Source organism: Symphalangus syndactylus, chromosome 8 (genome assembly GCF_028878055.3).
Source record: "Symphalangus syndactylus isolate Jambi chromosome 8, NHGRI_mSymSyn1-v2.1_pri, whole genome shotgun sequence".
NCBI classification, from domain to species: Eukaryota; Metazoa; Chordata; class Mammalia; order Primates; family Hylobatidae; genus Symphalangus; species Symphalangus syndactylus.
In genome coordinates, this window is record NC_072430.2 from 28,602,884 (window position 1) to 28,624,337 (window position 21,454).

A 21,454-nucleotide genomic window follows, 5' to 3' on the forward strand; every position below is an offset into this window, starting at 1 on the left:
GAATCAAACAACACAAAAAGAAAGCAACGAAGGACAAGGGGCAATCAAATGCAATCCACTGGGAGCAAGCACTCCCGAGGAATGTTTTAAATTTCCTCTTGCTCCTGACCAGGTCCAGCAGCAGAGGTGCAAGTCGCTCTGCAAAGCATTTGCAAGAAGGAAGAGGAAAGTTGTCCAGAGAAGCAGGAGCTTCAACTAAGAAGTCCTCTCCTAGCCCTAGGCCAGCATCTTGTTTTAAGGTTGAGAAATTTACTAAGCAGAAAAATTTATTTTTTCTCTCAAAACGTTTGGAGACAAAAAATTCTCATAGGAAAATTTGTGAACATAAATATTGTGGTAATTTTTAACTACTTGAACACACTTCCCTATTATATTTTAGTAGCTATTACAAGAAAATTAGGATATTATTGTACATTTGATTTTAATTAGCTGAAATTAGCGAATGAATACCAAATGTAAGTAGCAAGTAACTAAATTACTGAATAAGCAAATATAAAGGAAGAGTGAATAAGCAAATCAAATAATAGAGTTAAATGTTTAATAAAAAGTTACACTTTCAAACTGATTCACAGGGTCTTGCTTATTTAAAAACAGCATATTTGAAAATAAATAAAATTTTATAAATTATTTTCCCTAAAAAAAGTAACTTAATTAAAACAACATTAAAATCTACAAGTAAAATATCTGCAAAGAACTGCTGAGGTTAGAAACCTCTGGAAAGAGTATCCTGAACTATTAAAAGTCTGCATTTCTCTAAAACTCTTATTATTTTATTATTTTTACTTACAAAATAAATAAGAATCATGGATACTAATTATTAAAAAGTATCAGGTATTAACTTAGGGACAAATTTCTACTAGAGATAAAAATGACATGATTGATAATTATTCCAGAAAGTTGTTATTATTTCTCAAATAAATTTGAGAAAATTATTCAGGTCATTTTCTCAAATTTAGTATGTATTATACGATTGATATCCCAAAGCTGGTTGTAAGAGAGATTAGTGTTCACAGATGAATGGATAAAGAAAATGTATATATACACCATGAAATACTATTCAGCCGTAAAGACAAATAAAAACATGTCACTTGTGGCAACATGTTTCTTTGGAACATGGATGGATGCTGGTGAAATAAGCCAGCAACAGAAAGTTAAACATCGCATGCTCTCACTCATATGTGGAAGCTAAAAACAGTTGATTTCATAGAAGTAGAAAGTAGAACAGAGGGTACTGGAGGCTGGGAAGGGTAGACAGGAATGAGGGACAAGGTGAGATTTGTTACAAGATACAAAATTATAGCTAGATAGAAGGAGTAAGTTCTAGTGTTCTATACCATTACAGGATGACTACCATGGTTAACAATAATACATAGTTTCAAATAGCTAGAAGGATACTCAATGTTTCCAACACAAAGAAATGATAAAATGTTTGAGATGATGGATATGCTAATTAAACTGTTCTAATCACTGTACAGTATATGTATCAAAACATCACTAGGTACTCCACGAATAGGTACATTTATTACTTGCCAGTTTTAAAAAAAGAGATTATTGTTCAATCCTGAATTATTTAATAATGGTTTCTATGATTCTTAATCCTTGATTCCACTATGCAAAATGAAGAGGTAAAAAAGATCTTACTCAGAGTAGATTTTACTAGTTGAAGGGGGCTTCAGGGAATACTGACACATTGCCCTAGAAAGAGGAAGTTAAAGTAGTTGAGCAAAACAGTGGTTGGCATATGATAAATCCTCAATAACATTGTATATTAGTATGGACTGAATATCCCTTATCTTAGATGCTTGGAACCAGAAGTGTTTCAGATTTTGGATTTTGGAATATTTCCATTATATACTTAGTAATTGAGCATCTCAATCCAAAAATCTGAAATCCAAAATGCTCCAATGAGCATTTCCTTTGGGCATCATGTTGGATTTTGGAGTATTGCGAATTATGGGTTTTCAAATTTGGGATGCTCAACTTGTAATTACATGTTTCAGCAATTTTTAAAGCACTCTCATACCCATATGTAATTTAATCTTCTAAACAACCCAGTCAGGCATGTTGGCTGTGTATTATTTTTCCCATTTACTGACGAGTTCACCAAGGGTCAGAAAGGCTAAGTAACTTTCCAAGGTTAATGTTAGTAAGCAGCAAAGACAGGTTTTTAAACTACTTTTCTAGTTGTAAATTCACAATTCTTTTTAAAACTACACTATGGCACTTCTCTAGTATAGACAGTGACAATTTGACTAAGGTTAATGTATAGATAATGCTGGATATAGATATATTACTATGAAAATATTTTTAAAGCTGGTCATCATGATAAATTTTGTTATTATTCAGTTATGTTACCAATAATTAATTTGAAGCTAAATTTTATTCAGGTATACTCAATTATACTATTTTACTTTACTTCTTTTAGAAAGTATTAGAAAAGATTAGAAAAGTATTCCTTTCCTTAAGTCATTCTTAATATTCAATGAAGACTGGCTCAAGAGCAGCTTATATTAATTAGTAAGTTATATGTGTCGAAACACCAAAAATTTCAAAGACAGGGAAGTTAACAATGAACTCTCCATGTCCTTAGCAGGTGAGATCTCCCTAGCAAAGGCCTGAGGGAGAAGCCAGAGCCTGAGGGGATTGTGTGTACTTCCCTAGTGGCCTGCTGCATAACACCTTATTCTTGCCCTCTTTTTAATCTCTACTCCTTCCTTTCTTCTACCCCATCCACCGGCATTTCATATCCATTCTCTGACACTGGAAATACATTTGACAACTGAAACTATCGAGGCATCTTTTACCTGCTAATTAATGTATAATATTCCTTAATTACTCAACATGATGAGTAGTTTTTAAAGAGTGCCTCCATTGCAGTGAGCTCAGACCGCACCACTGCACTCCAGCCTAGACAACATAGAGAGACTGTCTCATAAATAAATACATACATAAATAAATAGTGTCTTCATATAGCACAGATTGGTCAAGCACTGCAATATGATGAATATTCAAAATCACAAATTATGACTCCTCAAATGGTAAAGCTCTTCAGTACTATCTGTGGCATGTAAACTGGTTAGCATCACTGCCAGAGGACTTGTCTTGGGGAAAATCAGTTTTTTAATGAATAGTGATAATAAATAATACAAGTTGGTGTGGCTTTTTCCTTTACTAATGAATTAGCAAAATTAACTCATTTCAACTTTTACTAAGCACTTAAATTTGTAAAATTTCCTTGGTAAAACTAAAACTGTTATTGAATTACATAACACCAAAATAGATTAGAGCATGCAATTAAATAGTACTTATGTGGCAAATACTATATGTCTGTTATACAAGAAGGCAATTAAAGGCAGTTGAAATTATTTCTCCTGTTAACTGTTTACCTTGGTGAGGAATGCTGAAGAGCATCATCCTTAATCTCATCCCATGTTGAGTCATGCCCTTGTAAAGGTAAAGGAGCTATTTTTTCTTTGGCATCATATGTCACACAATCAGATGCCTGAGGATGCAACAAAAAAATCTTTATTTTTGCTTAAAAATACATTACGAAAGCAGAAATAGAACATAGCAAATTTTAAGTGAACAGAGATATCCAGTAGAAAAAAAATTATACAGTATGACAAAGAATATTTTAGAATAATTTTTCTATCCATCCAGCACTTTTTTCTTAAACTTAAAGATAAAATGACTTATTTCTTGTATTTTAATGAGTGGCATTTAAATGACTTTAAGAAATTGCCACAAATAAACATATAAAGGGAAAAATGAAGCAAATTTTCAACTTTTAAGCAAGTTTGAGGGAACAAAATCTCATTATTCAGAAATTCAAATAGCTCATCTGTTTTAAATGCCAACATGTCAAATATGTAGAAGCAGTGGTAGCGCTGGCAGCATGAACAATAATATTAACAAACAAAAATAATGGCAGCTTACTTCTATAGACTCCTTACTATGCACCACAAACTGTGCCAAGCATTTACTCACATCATTAGATTTAATCTTTACAATGACAATTTATGTATAGTGCTTTACAGTTTTAAAGGTGCTGTTAAAATGTGGATCTACTGCAGTTAATACTCTACTGGCTTCTTCAAGTCAAGTACTGATGGCACTGACTATGGAATATGGCGACACACATTTTCTTGCAGGATTGTAAATAAATATTTTTTCGTGTTTATGTAGTTATCTGCAGAGCTAACTCTTTCCAAAAATTTCAAGCTAGTAATAGCTATCACTTATTAAGCCCTTACCAGGCTAGGCACTTTGCCTACATAATTTACTCCTCCTAATAATCCTGCAAGTTAAGTACAGTTTTTCTAGATGAGGAAATTCAGCTCTCAGAGGATAAGTGATTTGTCCTTGGGCCTTAAGTGGCAGGGCCCTATGTCAAACAGCGATTAATGGCTGAGATGGAAAACTACCACCTTCTACCCATTTTCAGAAGGGAAGGGGGAAGTTGAGTATGATTATATTTTATTCTTCTATCTCTGGATCTGTGTTTGACATTTTAATAGACAAACCATTTTTATACACAACAAATTTAAGTCAGGACACAAGTGCAAGACTGACACTCCAAAAATAAAACAATTTATCTCAAAATCAGACTCAAAGTTGCAATATTTTAAAAGAAATGATGCTAAGAATTCAAAATATAAACCCTGTAATAAACAGCTTTATGGTCTAGAAAAAGTAGAGGCAAACATAAGAGAATAATAGCTACTTATTCTTATAAAATGTATAATTTCCAATTATATAATATGTGGCAATTCTTTACAAAAAAAAAAGGTGTAAAAACTCAACTTCTGCACTACTTTGCTGGCTCCTCTAGTAATCCAGGTCTGCATCTTTGAAAACAATACTTAAGGTATTTTACTGATCCTTCCATCTGTCCAGCCAGCCAACCAATCATCTAGGAAAGATGTTAGTAACAAATGACTTCCCAGATTTGGCAGGATCCACCTGGCCATTCAGAGAGAGCTATAACCATTTGTAAATAGGCAGACCTTCTGTATACTGGCTATATCATGTATGATAAGTGCCACCAACAGATTATTCTTCACAGTCTAAATAGCTGTACATATTCTATTTACAGAAAAACATCCGTAATTCAAGTGTAGCAATACTAAAAGGTTTCATACTTATTACCTGCTTTATGTTCATTTCTGAATCTGTCATGTTTTTAGTCTCAGCTGTCCCCAACTCCGATTTAAAGCTGTAATAATTTAAAATAAATAATTGTTAATCCTTCAAGATATAAGCACTGTGGTAACAAGGTTTACTGGCTAGAAAAAATAAACTCAAAAAGAATGAGATCCATCTATTCTTATAAAATACATAATTTTGAATTATTTCATTTTATTTGAATAAATATCTGCAGACTCATCTGATATCACTGTAAGAAAAAAATACTAACCTTAAATTGTTTTTACTTTCTAAAACAACTAAAACCTACTGCCAGATAAATTGTTTATGTAATACTAGAAAAACAATCACAATCACAAATCTGCTAAATCTCAAAACTTGACAAGATTTGTTTTTTTCTTTAGTCATTTGGCAAACTTTTATTGAACATTCATCTTGTGCTAGGCACTACTGTATTTGAAAACATTATTGAGGCAAATTATACTTAATTTCCGGAAATTATCCCAATTTAAAATTATTCTTGGCAGTTGTTGCTATGAAGACTGCCCTAAATATCCGCAGGGAATGGAGCAGAGGGTTAGATGGATAAAGGGTTAGTTTCTTCCCCTCTATAGCCCACTGTTTCGCCACTTTTAACATGAATCAATACGCATATTTACACAAATGCTGTCTGATGACATATTTTACGAATTCTCTGAAAGTATAATATTTAAAAACATACACAATTCTTGAACCATGCTTGAAATAATAAAATATGTAATTCATACGCATAAGGCGCTTGACCAGTTTAATAGCTATTTTTCAGCAATTACTCTGATAGTTTCTAGTGATACACGGAAAAGGAAAAGTCACATTCATCTCATTCCAATCGAAAGGGCACTATCAGATCTTAAGGCTGGCAGTAGAAAACAAGGAATATTAATTCATTAATTTTCATTTAATTTCCTGAAGGATTTACTATTGGTTGCTGATGTGTCACACCTTAATTCAGTCTGGGTTTCAGCTTCTATCCGTTGATCTGTAAAATCCTTTTTTCTTTTGGCAGGTGTATAATAGCGATACTGTGACAGGAAAGATTTTGCTTCTGTTTTTAAAGTGCGAGGAGTGAATGGCAATTGTTTGTTAGAAAAGAGTTCAGAATGTTTATCCAAAAGATCCCCACTGGGTGCTTTCGAAATGACTAACTGAAACTGGTGGGAATTTGGGAATGTGCTTCTGGGCCTTCTGCCATACAGGGTTCCAGAGCCCGGTTTCCGGGGCCCGGAGGCTGCATAATCCACACTGGACGGGGAGGAACTGGAGTTCTTCTCAGGACCATTTGTGATGACTTTATCGGATTTATGTAGACTTAGGTGTAGTCTCTCTGAAGAGGGTACTAGTGACCTTGCAAAGGATGAAAATCCATTCATTTCTTCTTTTAACACGTCATCCTCAATTTGCGGTTCACCTGAGGGCTAAGAACATTTGATATGACAGTCATCAACTGCATTACAAATTCATGTAATTGGGGATTTTGAGATTATACATTAAAAAAATGATAGCCTCAAGGGTTTACAAAATTAACTGATATGTTCTTGAAGATGTTAATATTTTATTTGAAGTTCTAGTCAAGTATTTAAACTAAGATATTAACATTTAATTCCAAATATAAGTAGTAGAGCAATCAATTTCCTTTCTGAAACTAAAAAAAAAGATGAATAACATATCTATATTTGGGATCTTAAATTTGCATATTAAGATCTATTGGGAGATCTCAGTTTTATTTGAAAGTTTTCACACAAATTGTGAGCACCAATGCCCTTCTCAACCACTATTAGTGGCATCATCCTCACTGTCCTGTCTTGTCATTATTGGAGAGTGCAGTGTAAGCCACCCCTCTGTGATGTTAAGCCTTTAAAGAAACGAAAAGGAACTTCTCCTCATAATGTATGGAGCCCTGATTTAGGTAATTGATAATTTAAATATAGTCAATAAATATTTATTCCATAAAAATTTCATATATATTTCTCAACTTCTTTTCATTGGGGTGGGGGTAATACTTTGAAAAGGGAGGCATTTTGACTTGCTCCATTTCTTTTTGGCTTCACTTTAGGAAAACCATTTCTACAGGTTATTTGTAAAGTCTAAAAACACAGACAATATTTTATTGTTTTATAAACTGAAACTGTCTAAGAAGCTTTGCCTATAACTTCAGCCCTTACGGACACATCTGTATATCCTTTGCAAAACTCTGAGGCACTTTCATTAGGTAGAGGGGAAATTACATGGAGGTTACAGAAATTGAGGTTAAAAATCGCTAGGATTTAGCCAGTTATATCTGTCTTGTTACCTCACTGGGAGGAATAACAAGGGGAAGATGGACAAGTTGAGTAAGGAAAAAGCGAAGTGCTTCCTGTATGCAAGGTACTGCTCTTGACATTGAATAGAAGAGGAATAACAAGAACTTCTATCACTGCTACTAATATGTATGGTGTGCTTCCTATGTGCAAGGTACTGTACTAATTTTCATGTATAGCTCATTTAATCCTAACATCAACTTCTGCGTGGTAGTACAATTATTACCCTATTTTATAGATAAAAACAGTGCTCTGAGGTGCAGAGTGTCACAGATTTGAACAGAGGCAGAGCCCATGTTCTTTGCCACTTTATCATATTGTCTACTTAAAAACTTACTTGAAAATTATATGACTAGATTTTTTATACAGCATAAAAAATTTTAAACTGATTTTAACTCTTTTTCTGGGAACAAATAAGTCAGCTAACCCTAAAGTGCTGATTTATCAAAGCAAAAAAATTGCAGATAACTGGACATTGTGACTACTACCTAAAATATGTCAAATCACCTCTCCTTACCAACTGTTTTATAACCTTATTCCAAATACAAGACAAAATTACTCAAAGCAAGTAAGTATGCCGGCATTAAATTTTGAGTCACTAGGGTGCTATTTGGTAAATGACTTCAAGATGTTAGTTTTTATAAGTAGTCCTAAATGATACTCACACTACAGCTTATGTACCAGAAGAGTTTAGCTCCCAAAGAAGAAATTTCTAAGTACAGTCTAAAAATATCCTATAGGGCAATTAATTAATAAGCACAGGAATTATTTACACTTAGAAGAACAGCACAAACTGAGATCAGAGGAAGGAGAAAGAAATGCATAAGGCATTATGATTGCCGGTAAAGATATGTTATCAGTAATGGTTATTTAATAAACAAAATGAAACACTGAAGAAAGTCTTTTTAAAAGGTAGAAGTATATGTTAAGCTACCTCTCTGAAATGGGATGGAAAAATTGCTTCTGAACTTATTGAAAGCATGAAACTTTTCCCATTTTTGTATCTTATAATTTCTACCATGTATCCTATTTTTTCTTTCCTTGGAAACCAGTAGACTACAGTATAAAATCCACTGTACCAATCTGCATCTTGTTTCCTTTAGCTATATCAGAAAACTTGGATAAAGATATTTGTGCAGAATATATGTAACACACTGGTAGAATCCCAAAACATGAACAGCAGATCACTGTAAAGTTCTGAAATCAGAAAAGCGTTCATCAATTATGTGCCAATGGAGCAAAGCGTCTGGTGGTACCCTGAACACTCACTTTCTTATGTCATTCTTAGTTTATGAGGTTTGCTGTGCACTGTTTCTGTGATTTCAGGATTTATGTAAAGCAATAACCATAACATAGTTTATATACTCATCATACTTTCATGTCAAGAATTTTACAATACAGAACTCAGTACTAAATCAATCTTTTTTAAGGATGTCAGAAGACATAATGTACAATAATTTTCCAATTGTCAGATTTTTAAACACTTGAAGAGTCAGTTCAATTGTAGAATTGGATGGGTATAAATTATTTTAAAATCTAACATCTGTTTGCAAAAAAGTTTCAAATTATATTTTATAAAACAAATATAGCTCTTGATTTTCACTATTTTGTACTGTTTTTAAAGTTTCCCAGATTTTTTTTTTTTTAATCTTACTTTGTTGCCCAGGCTGGAGTGCAGTGGCCTGATCATGGCTCACTGCAGCCATGACCTCCTGAGCTCAATTAATCTGCCTGCCTCAGCCTCCTGAGTAGCTGGGACAACAGATGCACACCATCATGCCTGGCTTTTTTTTTTTTTTTTTGTATTTTTTTTTTGTGTGTGTAGAGATGGGGTTTTGCCATGTTGTCCAGGCTGGTCTCAAACTCCTGGGCTCAAGTGATCTGTCTGCCTCAGTCTCTCAAAGTGTTGGGATCACAGGTGTGAGCCACTGCTCCCGCCTCTTTTCTAGATTTATTCAGAAATATAGATCACACCCACATATTCACTTAATCTTAAAAGCACACAGTAAGTGCTACACCAGTGAAGCAAATGAGTAGTACGGGAGCATTGACTAAGTAGTGAACGACTCAGAGTTACAGGGTGAAGACTGGAAGGGCTTAGGAGGGTTCTGAGGGTGACAGCATGTGAGTCAGAGTATGAGAGAAGAAAAGTGGCAAGAGAATTGGGCAATTATCATAAAAGGTTTTTGATATATGACCTTTATAATGTATATAAAGGGCTAATACATTCAGAGGTTAAAACCAGCATTTTAACTATAGCAGCCTTTACAGTGAATACAAATTATAACCATAACAGGTGTCTGTTAACCATAACACCCATTCAATTATCAAAATACACTGCCCAAAATAAGGCTCTTAAGACAATCTGAGTGTATCTAAAATATTTATTATTAGGGCTTATCAAAAATGTAGGCAAAGTGCAAGTTACTATGAATTCTAAATGGAGTCAATAAAAATATAGATAAAATAATAAATTAACAACTTTATGGAGGCAAAAAGTTATATAGGGTTATAGTTGCTATTGGAAAAATGAAAACATCTAACATTTACAGAAATATATTAAAAATATATAATATGTAAATAATATATATTTATATTTTTTACTTTATTATAAATATAATAGATATATAAAATACATTAAAAAGATATATTAAAATATATGATTTGTATTTTCAAGAAACCCCATTCTTATCTCAAAATATAATTAGTAATTTATACTCATGCTGAATAATAGAAACAAATTTTAAATTTTCAGTTAAAAAATACAATCACTAAAAATGAAAATACACCTGTGATTCAAACATTGAGAAACAGATTCCCAGATAGCAAAGTATAATACAGAGCAGATAACAGATTTATTCTAAAGGAAGCAGCTCTATTCCTGGTCTTTTTATCTACATAATAGCCCTGGGGCTCTCAATCATACTCAGTGCTTCCCCTGATGACTCCCAAATCTATTTTCAGCCCAGACCTCTTTGCTGACACAGATGCTTATATCCAAGTGTCTATTAAATATACTAGATGTTCCAAAAGCATCTCAAATCAAACACAGCCAAACAATAAACTCCTATCTCTCATTACCTCCAGCCCCAAAGAAAACCTGCACCTCATCCTATTATATTTCTGTGAATGATATATTACTATTCTCCCAGTTGCCCAAGGCAGAAACTTAGGATTTTAACTGCTGCCTCTTGCTCTTCACATCATCCACTCAGTCACCAAGTCCTGGAGATTCTACATTTTGTTTTTTTTTTGAGATGGAGTCTCGCTCTGTCGCCCAGGCTGGAGTGCAGTGGCACAATCTTGGCTCACTGCGACCCCGCCTCCTGAGCTCAAGGGATTCTTCTGCCTCAGCCTCCGAAGTAGCTAGAAGTACAGGTGCACGCCATCATGCCCAGCTAATTTTTGTATTTTTAGCAGAGACAGGGTTTCACCATATTGGCCAGGCTGGTCTCAAACTCCTGACCTTGTGATCCACCCGCCTCAGCCTCCCAAAGTGCTGGGATTACAGGCATGAGCCACCACGCCCGGCCGAGATTCTACTTTCTAATTATCTCTTAAATGTATTCCTTATGCTGTCTCTGCTGTCATAGAATCATGTCTTAATTACTGCTTCCCAGATTACTGCAACTGCCTCGTAACTGTCCTCCACTGTTGTTCGTGTAGTCTGTATAGCGTCAGTATGATAACATAACTTCCCAACTGAAAACTGATCTATGGCTCCCAGCATTTCTCAAGGAAAAAAATTCTGACTCATTACGGCCTTGGTATTTGGTAAGCAGAGCCGTCAATCTGGCTTTTGCCCAGCAGGTCATAGTTTTGTTTTAAACCACATCATGGGTGCTAGGGGCAGAAAACAAAGCTCTTAAGAAGAGATCATGCTTGAGAATCTGGGATTCTCTCAATGGCTACTCCTCAACTAGATGACTTGCAAGGAAGCTTCCTCATCCTGAACCCTGGCACTGAGTTGAAGGAGACTGCTGGCCTTCTAATACCAACTCTTAACAAACTCAAAAAGGAGACAGTGGGGAAATCTAAATATTAGATATTTATTATTAAAGAATTGTTATTAATTAATTAATTTTTTTTTGAGATGGAGTTTTGCTCTGTCACCAGGCTGGAGTGCAGTGGCGCGAATTCAGCTCATTGAGACCTCCGCCTTCTGGGTTCGATTCCCCTGCCTCAGCCTCCTGAGTAGCTGGAACTACAAGTGCGCACCACCACTCCTGGCTAATTTTTTTTTTGTATTTTAGTAGGGACGAGGTTTCACCATGTTGGCCAGGATGGTCTTGATCTCCTGACCTCGTGATCCGCCCACCTCGGCCTCTCAAAGTGCTGGGATTACAGGTGTGAGCCACCACGTCCAGCCTGTTATTAATTTTTAAGGCATAATAGTATTGTTGTGGTTTTAAAAGTCTATCTCTTAGATATATACTCAAATATTTATGGATAAAATTATATGGTGTCTGGGGTTTGCATCAAAATAACCTAGGAGAGTGAGTGGGCATATAGGTTAAATAACACTGGCTCTGAGCTGATCATTGCCACAACCTAGGTGATGGGAACATGTGGGATTATTATACTGTATTTTTGTAAATGCTAAGGTTTTCAAAATTTAAAAGTTCAAAAAATGAAACCACACATAAAAATAAAACAAACTTACTGTTTCAACTGAGAGATAGAGATGGAAAGAACACAGCTCTCACCATTATAAGAAGAAAAAAGCTGAACAATCTGCATATTAATGATTTTTCTTGAACTAATGAGAGAACTGAGGTCACAGAGCAAACAACTAACCTGAAATCTGGAGAGATAAGTATCTGAGCACTTGCTTACTTGGGAAAGATGCCATGGAATGCCACATAAATTGATAAGATTTGCTAATTTCCTAAAGACTGAGTGTGGACTAGTGATGTGCTCAGGTCTGTACTGGACCTGAGGGCTTGGGGAGTTTGTACCTCTTGCAGGCTTTTCCTCCAGGAAACCTACTCGAAGCTTATAGGGAAGAGCAGAGAGAATTCCTTTCCCACCTTCTCTTGGTGTGGCTTGGGGAGAGAAACAGCAGTCACTGTGGAAAATCTTCCCAGACTTATTTTCCCATTCTCTTTTAAGGAACAAAAACCTTAATCTGCAGGGGAAAATATCCCTTCACTTTTGCCACATAACAGAATCATAGAAGTGACATCCTATCATCTTTGCCATATTCTACTGGGTAGAAGCAAGTTACAGGTCCTACCTGCACTGAAGAGGAGGGGATTGCTTAAGGGTGTGGGTCGCTGTGGGGGTGCCGTCTTCAAATTTTGTCTACCACATTGAGTCAAATAGAAGGTATGAAATAAGAAGCCAGAAATAAAAACATATTAAATGACCATTAAAAAGACAATAATTATCACAGCACTTTGGGAGGCTGAGGCGGGCGCATCACGAGGTCAGGAGATCGAGACCATCCTGGCTAACATGGTGAAACCCCGTCTCTATTAAAAATACAAAAAATTAGCCGAGCGCGGTGGTGGGCGCCTGTAGTCCCAGCTACTCGGAGGCTGAGGCAGGAGAATGGCGTGAACCTGGGAGGCAGAGCTTGCAGTGAGCCGAGAGAGCGCCACTGCAGTCTGGCCTGGGCGAAAGAGCGAGACTCTGTCTCAAAAAAAAAAAAAAAAAAAGACAATGATTATCAGATTGAATAATCTGACCCACCAAATACTAACCTAAAACACTGAGATTGGCAAGTGACATTTAAAAAAAAAAGAAGAAAACATTAAGATAAAAAAATGGAAAATGATATACCAAGTAAATACTAGTCAAAATAAAGCTAATTTAATTATATCACTATCAGAAAATATTAATAGAAAAAGCATTAAGGTAAAGAAATTCAAAGCACAGTGATAACAGGTTCAGTTCACCAAGAAACTACCTCCTTCAGGATTTTCTAAATCTGTATTCTGTATCTCTAATATCTCTAACGTAATAACATGCATTCAAAATATATAAATCAAAAATTAATAGTACAAGAAGAAATAGCTAAATACATAAGTATGTGGAAGATTTCTCTCAATAACTGATAGATTAACCAGACAAAAATAATCAATATGATATAAAAGATTTGAACATCTGGAAAATACAAAGTTTAATGAATATACTATATATTAAAACTACATGCAAAAACTATAGAATATATTTTATTTTCAAACATATAATGACAGGACATTTTTAAAAAATTGTCCACCTACTGGGACATAAAACAAGTGCTCAATAAATTTCAAGAAATGGATATAATATAGATGTTTCCTAATCACAATACAATTAGGCTAGAAATCTGTAACAAACAGATACTAAGGAAAAAGCAGATATAGAGATTAAGAAACAGTTCTAAATGATTTCTGGGTTAAATAAAAAAAATCATAATGAAAATTGTAGGCCGGGCATGGTGGCTCACGCCTGTAATCCCAGCATTTTGGGAGGCTGAGGCAAGCAGATCACTTGAGGTCAGGAGTTAGAGACCAACCTGGCCAACATGGTGACACCAGACTCTACTAAAAATACAAAAATTAGCTGGGCGTGGTGGCAGGCACCTGTAGTCCCAGCTACTCAGGAGGCTGAGGCACAAGAATTGCTTCAACCCAGGAGGCAGAGGTTGCAGTGAGCCAAGATCGCACTACTGCATGCCAGCCTGGGCAACAGAGCAAGACATTATCTCAAAAAACAAAACAAAAACAAACAAACAAAAAGAAAATTGTAAAATACTTCGAATTGAAACATAGTAAAAATATCACATATCAAAACTTGTGGGATGCAGCTAAAGCTGTACTTGGTGGAAAATTTATAGCGTTAAAAATGCTTACACGAGCAAAGAAGTAAGGCTGAGAATAAATTAAATAAAATTAGAGATAGTACAGCAAAATAAACCCAGAGAAAGTCAAAGAGGGAAATAAAGATAAATGCAGATATTAACAAAACAGAAAACAAAATACAATAGAGAAGACTAACACAATAAAAAGTGTGTCCTTTAAAAAAACTGACTCAATCTCTGATGAGAATGATGAAGAAGAATGAGGCACAAATAAACTACCTTAGGAATAACAAGGGGAAAAATACATATTCAGAAGAGATTAAGAGAATAGTATGAATGATTCCCTGCCAAAAATTAACATAAAATAAACAACTTCCTACATAAATCTAACATTGAAATCATTCTATAATGACTTAAAAAATTGAATCAGTAGTACAAAATCTTCTCATAAAAAAATACTTTAGGCCCAGACAATTTTAATGTTGAGTTCCATCGAATTTAAGGAACAAATAAACCAAAGGTACACAAGCTAGTCTAGAGTACAGAAAGAAGAAATAGTGCCCAGTTTATTTTATGAGGTTAGCATAACCAGACACAAGGAGTACAAAAAAAGAAAATGACAGGCCAGTATCAATAATGGACAGATGCCAAAATTCTAAACAAAATATTAGCAACTAAATCTAGCAATGAATAAAAAAGGTAATATACCATGACTAAGTTCTGTTTACAACAGGAATGCAAAGTTGGTTTAACATTAAAGTCAACTGTTTGTAATTCATTACATTAACAGATTAAAAGAGGCTCAGCATAGTGGCTCATGCTTGTAATCCCAGCACTTTTTGGGAGGCCGAGGTGGGCAGATCACTTGAGGTCAGGAGTTTGAGACCAACCTGGCCAACATGGTGAGACCCCATCTCTACTGAAAATACAAAAATTAGCTGGAGTCGTGGTGGGTGCCTGTAATCCTAGCTACTGGGGAGGCTGAGGCAGGAGAATTGTTTCAACCCAGGAACTGGAGGTTGTAGTGAGCCAAGATCACGCCACTGCACTCCAGCCTGGGCAACAGAGTGAGACTATATTAAAAAAAAAAAAAAAAAAAAAAAGCCTACAGATTAAAAGAGAAAAATTATATCATAATATTATCATTCCAAGAGATGCAAAAAAGCATTTCATAAAATTAATATCCATTCAGGAGAAAGGGAAAAAAAAAACTTCACAAACTAGGAATAGAACTTACTTAACCAGACGTTCGAAGGTATCACAAAAAACCTATAACTGGGGTCTGCAAACTATAACCTTCAGGCCAAATCTGACCCAATATCTTCAGTTAATAAAGTTTCAGCAGAACACAGCTACGCCCATTTATTTATGTACTGTCTATGTCTGCCTTCCAATGGGAGAGTAGTTGTGACAGAGAGACCTGAAAAGCCTTTTAAAATATTAACTATCTGGATCTTTACAGGAAAAATTTGCTGACCCTAAACTATAGTAAACAGTCAGATTGTACCACTAATGAAGTAACTTAGATACATTTGCTTTTAAAAAATAAAAATACTATCTTACCTTTTGTAAGGTGTTAAAAAGTGACTTGGAATTACTTTTAGAATTGGCTTGCATTGCAGTTTTAGTTAATTTGAACTCTTTTTCACATCGTGCTAATTCCTTTTTGAGTTTCTCTCTTCGTTGTTGGTCTGCATCTAAAAGGGAAAACAAATCTTTCAAAATATAGAACAAAATAGAAAAATTGGTTTTTTGGTCTTGTTAGAGTAATAAATGGAACATTTTTCTTGTTAAAATGTTATGATTCGTAAATAAAAATCCATTTATTTTCCTATATAGTTACTAACACATTTTAAAAATTATTTATTTCACACATGCCTCTAGATATTAACTAATACATTTAATTTATAGAAATTCTAAATGGATTAACTATTTAAATAATACAAACAATGTAGTGAGAGTTGTGTAGCTACCAAAAAAAAAAAAAAAAAAAAAGAATGCCAACAAGATATGACAAACTGGCCAAGCCTAAGGGCATAAGAAAGCAATTCTTAGCAGTTATTCACAGAGATGTGAAGGTTACAAATGCTTAACCATGTTATTTATGACTATGTAATCACCGAATACTAAGCTTCACAAACAAAGAAGAAATAAAGTCTTTGCTGTTGTTATATCTAGACCTAGTGTGTTAGGCTGTTCTTGCATTGCTATTAGAAATACCCACGACTGGGTAATTTATAAGGAAAGAGGTTTAATTGGCTCATGATTCTGCAGGCTGTACAGGAAGCACAATGCCAGCATCTGCTTCAGGGGAGGCCACAGGAAGCTTTTGCTCGTGGTGGAAGGCAAAGAGGGAATGTGCATTTCATATGGCAAGAATGAGAGGGGAAGGCAGTGGGGGCATATACTTTTAAACAAGCAGATATTGCAAGAACCCACTCACTATCACAAGGACAGCATCAAGGGGGTGGCACTAAGCCATTCATGAGAAATTCACAGACATGATCCAATCATCTCCCATCAGGCGCCAACTCCAACACTAGGGGTTACATTTCAGTGTGACATTTGGGTGGGGACAAATACCCAAACTACATCACCTAGCCTATAAGAAATGCTCAAGGACGTTTTAAACATGCACACGTAAGAATGATACTCACTACCATAAAAGAACACATAAATACAGAGGTTCACAGATCCTATAAAGCAAATACGCAATCAAGACTACAAAGCAACCAGCAAACACCACCATGACAGGATCAAACCTCACATATCAATATTAACCTTGAATGTAAGTGGTCTAAATGTACCCACTTAAAAGGCACAGAGTGGCAAGAACCACTTTTTTATTTAAAAAATAAAATAATATTTTATTAAAAAAAAAGACCCAACTTTCTACTATCTTCAAGAGGCCCATTACACATGTAATGACACCTATAGGCCTGAAGTAAAGTGATGAAGAAAGACCTATCATGCAAACAGTAAATAGAAGAGCAGGGGTTGCTATTCTTGTATCAGATAAAACAGACTTTAAACCAACAGCATTAAGGACAAAGATGGGCATTACATAATGATGAAGATTCAGTTCCACAAGACTTACCTATCCTAGATATATTTGCACCCAACACTGGAGCACCCATATTCATACAACAAGTACTTCTTGACCTATGAAAAGATTTAGACAGCCACACATTAATAATGGGGGACTTCAACATCCCACTGGCAGTGTTAGATAGACCTTCAAGGCAGAAAACTAACAAAGAAATTCTGAATTTAAATTTGACACTTGACCAATTGGACCTAATAGACATCTACAGAAGAATACTCCACCCAACAACCACAGAATAAACATTCTTCTCATCTGCATGTGGAACATACTCTAAGATCAACCACATGCTCGAAGACAAAGCAAGTTTCAATAAATGTAAAAAAATTGAAACCATGCCAAACATATTTTTGGACCACAGTGGAAAAAAAGGTAGAAATCAATACCAAGAGGATTCCTCAAAACCACATAATTTTACATGGAAATTAAACCAACTTGCTCCTGAATGACTTTTGGGTAAACAACAGAAGGTGAAATTTAAAAAAAAACTCTTTGAAATAAATAAAAACAGAAACACAACATACCAAAATTTCTGGGATGCAGCAAAAGCAGTGTTAAGAGGCAAGTTTACAGTGCTAAATACCTACATCAAGAAGACAGAAAGATCTCAAATTAACAATCGAACATTGCAACTAAAGGAAGCAGAACAACAAGAACTAATCCCAAAGCTAGTAGTAGAAAATAATTATCTAAAAGCAGAAATAATTGAAATTGAGATTCCAAAATCCATATAAATGTTCAATGAAACAAAAAGTTGGTTTTTTGAAAGGATAAACAGATCAACAGACTGTTAGCAAGATTAACAAAGATAAAAGAGAAGATCCAAATAAGTACAACCAGATATGACAAAGGCAACATTACAACAGATCCCACAGAAACAGAAAAGATCCTTAGAGACTGTTAAGAAGACTTCTATGCATAGAAACTAGGAAATCTAGAGGAAATAGATAAATTTCTGGAAACATACAATTTCCCAATATTGAATCCAGAAGAAATCGAAACCCTGAAGAGACCAATACTGAGTTCCAAAATCGAACCAGTAATAAAAAAAACCTACCAACCATAAAAAGCCCTGGACCAGAGAGATTCACAGCCAAATTCTACCAGACATACCAATAGTTGGTATTAATCCTACTGAAACTATTCCAAAAACTTGAGGAAGGACTCTTCCCTAACTCATTCTATGAAACCCAATCTATGAAACCAGCATAATTCTAACACCAAAATCTGGTAAAGACACACCAAAAACGAAAGCTATAGGCCAATATCCCTGATGAACACAGACACAAAAATGCTCAACGAATAGTAGCAAACTGAATCCAACAGCACATCAAAAAGTTAATAAACCACAATCAAGTAGGCTTCATTCCTGGAATGAAAGGCTGGTTCAACATATGCAAATCAATAAATGCGATTCACCATATAAACAGAATTTAAAACAAAAACCTTATGATCATCTCAACAGATGCAGCAAAAACCTTCAATAAAATCTAGCAATCCTTCATGATTAAAAAAAAAACCTCAACAAATTAGGCATCGAAAGAACATACCTCAAAATAATAAGAGCCATCTATGACAAGCCCACAGCCAACATCATACTAAATGGGCAAAAGCTGGAAGCATTCCTCTTTTGAACTGGAACAGCATAAGGATGCCCACTATCACCACTCTTATTCAACATACTACTGGAGTCCTAGCCAGAGTAATTAGGCAAGAGAAAGAAATAAAACACATCCAAATTGGAAAAGTAGTAGTCAAATTATCTCTTTCCTGATGATATGATTCCATAATTAGAAAACTGTGAAGATGCTGCCAAAAGGCTTCTTGAACTAATAAACGACTCCAGTAAAGTTTTAGGATAGAAAATCAACGTGCAAAAATCAGTAGCATTTCTATACACCAATGATATTCAAGCTGAGAGCCAAATCAAGAACACAATCTCGTTTACAATAGTTACACACACACAAAATAAAATACCTAGGAAAATATCTAAGGAGGTAAAGGATATCTAAAAGAATTACAAAATACTGCTGAAAGAAATCAGAGCTGAGACACACAAATGGAAAAACATTCCATGTTCGTGGATTGGAAGAGTCAATATCATTAAAATGTCCATACTGCCCAAAGCAATCTAGAGATTCAACACTATTCCTATCAAACTACTAACATCATTTTTCACAGAAATTGAAAATACTATTCTAAAATTTATATGGAACCAAAAAAGAGCAGTCCTAAGCAAAAAGAACAAAACTGGAGGCATCACACTATCCGACTTCAAACCACACTGCAAGGCTACAAGATGGATTAAAGATTTAAATATAAGACCTAAAACTATAAAAATCCTATAAGAAAACCTAGGATATACTCTGCTGGACATTGGCCTTGGCAAAGAATTTGTGACCAAGTCCTCAAAAGCAATTGCAACAAAAACAAAAATTGACAAGTGAGACCTAATTAAAGAGCTCGTGCAATGCAAAAGAAACTATCAACAGAGTAAACAGACAACCAACAGAATGGGAGAATATATTTGTAAACTATGCATCTGACAAAAAACTAATATCAAGAATTGTGATGGCTAATACTGAATGTCAACTTGATTGGACTGAAGGATGCAAAGTACTGGTACTGGGTATATCTGTGAGGGTGTTGACAAGGGAGATTAACATTTGAGTCAGTGGGCTGGGGAAGGCAGACCCACCCTTAATCTGGGTGGGCATCATCTAATCAGCTGTGAGCAAATATAAAGCAGGCAGAAAAACGTGAAGGGTTGAGGCTGCCCTACCCTCACAGCCTACATCTTCCTCCTGTGCTGGATGCTTCCTGCCCTCAAACATCGGACTCCAAATTCCTCAGTTTTGGAACTCAGACTGGCTCTCCTTGCTCCTCAGCCTGCAGACGGCCTATTGTGGGACCTTGTGATCATGTGAGTTAATACTTAATAAACTCCCCTTTATATATATATTCCATTAGTTCTGTCCCTCTAGAGAACCCTAATACAAGAATCTATGAAGAACTAAAAAAAAAAAGAAGAAAAACAAATAACCCCATTAAAAGGTGAGAAAAGGACATAGACACTTATCAAAAGAAGACATACAATCAGCCAACAAATAAAAAAGTACTCAACATCACTAATCATCAGAGAAATGCAAATAAAATCACAATGAGATACTATTTCATGCCAGCCAGAATGGCTATTACTAAGAAGTCAAAAAATAGTAGATGTGGCTGCGGGGAGAAAGGAATTATACACTGTTGTTGGGAATGTGAGTTCAGCCACTGAGGAAAGCAGTTTGAAGACTTCTCAAATAACTAAAAATAGACCTACCATTCAACCCAGCAATCCCATTACTATGTATAAACCCAAAGAAAAATAAATCATTCTACCAAAAAGACGCATGCCCTTATATCCACCACAGCACTATCCACAACAGCAAAGATATGGAATCAACCTGGGTGCCCATTAATGGTGAACTGGATAAAGAAAATGTGGTACATATACAGGATGAAATAGTGTATATGTGCAGCCCACGGAGGGCGAGCTGAAGCAGGGTGTGGTGTTGCCTCACCCAGGAAGCACAAGGGGTAGGGGAACTCCTTCCCCTAGCCAAGGGAAGCCATGAGGGACTATCCTGTGAGGAACGGTGCACTCCGGCCCAGATACTATGCTTTACCCATGGTCTTTGCAACCCACGGACCAGGAGATTCCCTCAGGTGCCTACACTACCAAGGCCCTGGGTTTCAAGCACAAAACTGGGTGGCTGTTTCGGCAGACACTGAGCTAGCTATAGGAGTTTTTTTCCATACCCCAGTGGCGACTGGAATGCCAGTGAGGCAGAACCACTCACTCCCCTGGAAAGGGGGCTGAAGCCAGGGAGGCAGATGGTCTAGCTCAGCGGATCCCACCCCATGGAACCCAGCTAGCTAAGATCCACTGGCTTGAAATTCTCCCTGCCAGCACAGCAGTCTGAAGTTGACCTGGGACTCTAGAGCTTGGTGGGGGGAGGGGCATCCACCATTATTGAGGCTTGAGTAGGTGTTCTTCCCTCATGGTGTAAACAAAGCCGCCAGGAAGTTCAGACTGGG

General features: G+C 35.7%; 1 protein-coding gene across 9 annotated transcripts in view; it reads right to left on the reverse strand.

The window, feature by feature from the left end:
• The window catches only part of SPATA7 (spermatogenesis associated 7), a 61,914-nt gene that overhangs the window by 5,584 nt on the left and 34,876 nt on the right, over positions 1 to 21,454 (reverse strand). For 3 of the 9 annotated variants that reach the window (XM_055288512.2, XM_055288514.2, XM_055288515.2), the window contains 5 exons: positions 15,832 to 15,965; positions 6,127 to 6,599; positions 5,149 to 5,215; positions 3,387 to 3,502; positions 1,642 to 1,695 (listed from right to left, as the gene is read on the reverse strand). In XM_055288512.2, the coding sequence (XP_055144487.1) occupies positions 1,642 to 1,695; positions 3,387 to 3,502; positions 5,149 to 5,215; positions 6,127 to 6,599; positions 15,832 to 15,965 (844 nt within the window). Of the gene's footprint in view, positions 1 to 1,641; positions 1,696 to 3,386; positions 3,503 to 5,148; positions 5,216 to 6,126; positions 6,600 to 15,831; positions 15,966 to 17,365; positions 17,431 to 17,895; positions 17,950 to 21,454 lie in introns of those variants that run through there. The other 6 variants (XM_063645510.1, XM_055288513.2, XM_063645511.1 and 3 more) reach the window with 5 other exon arrangements.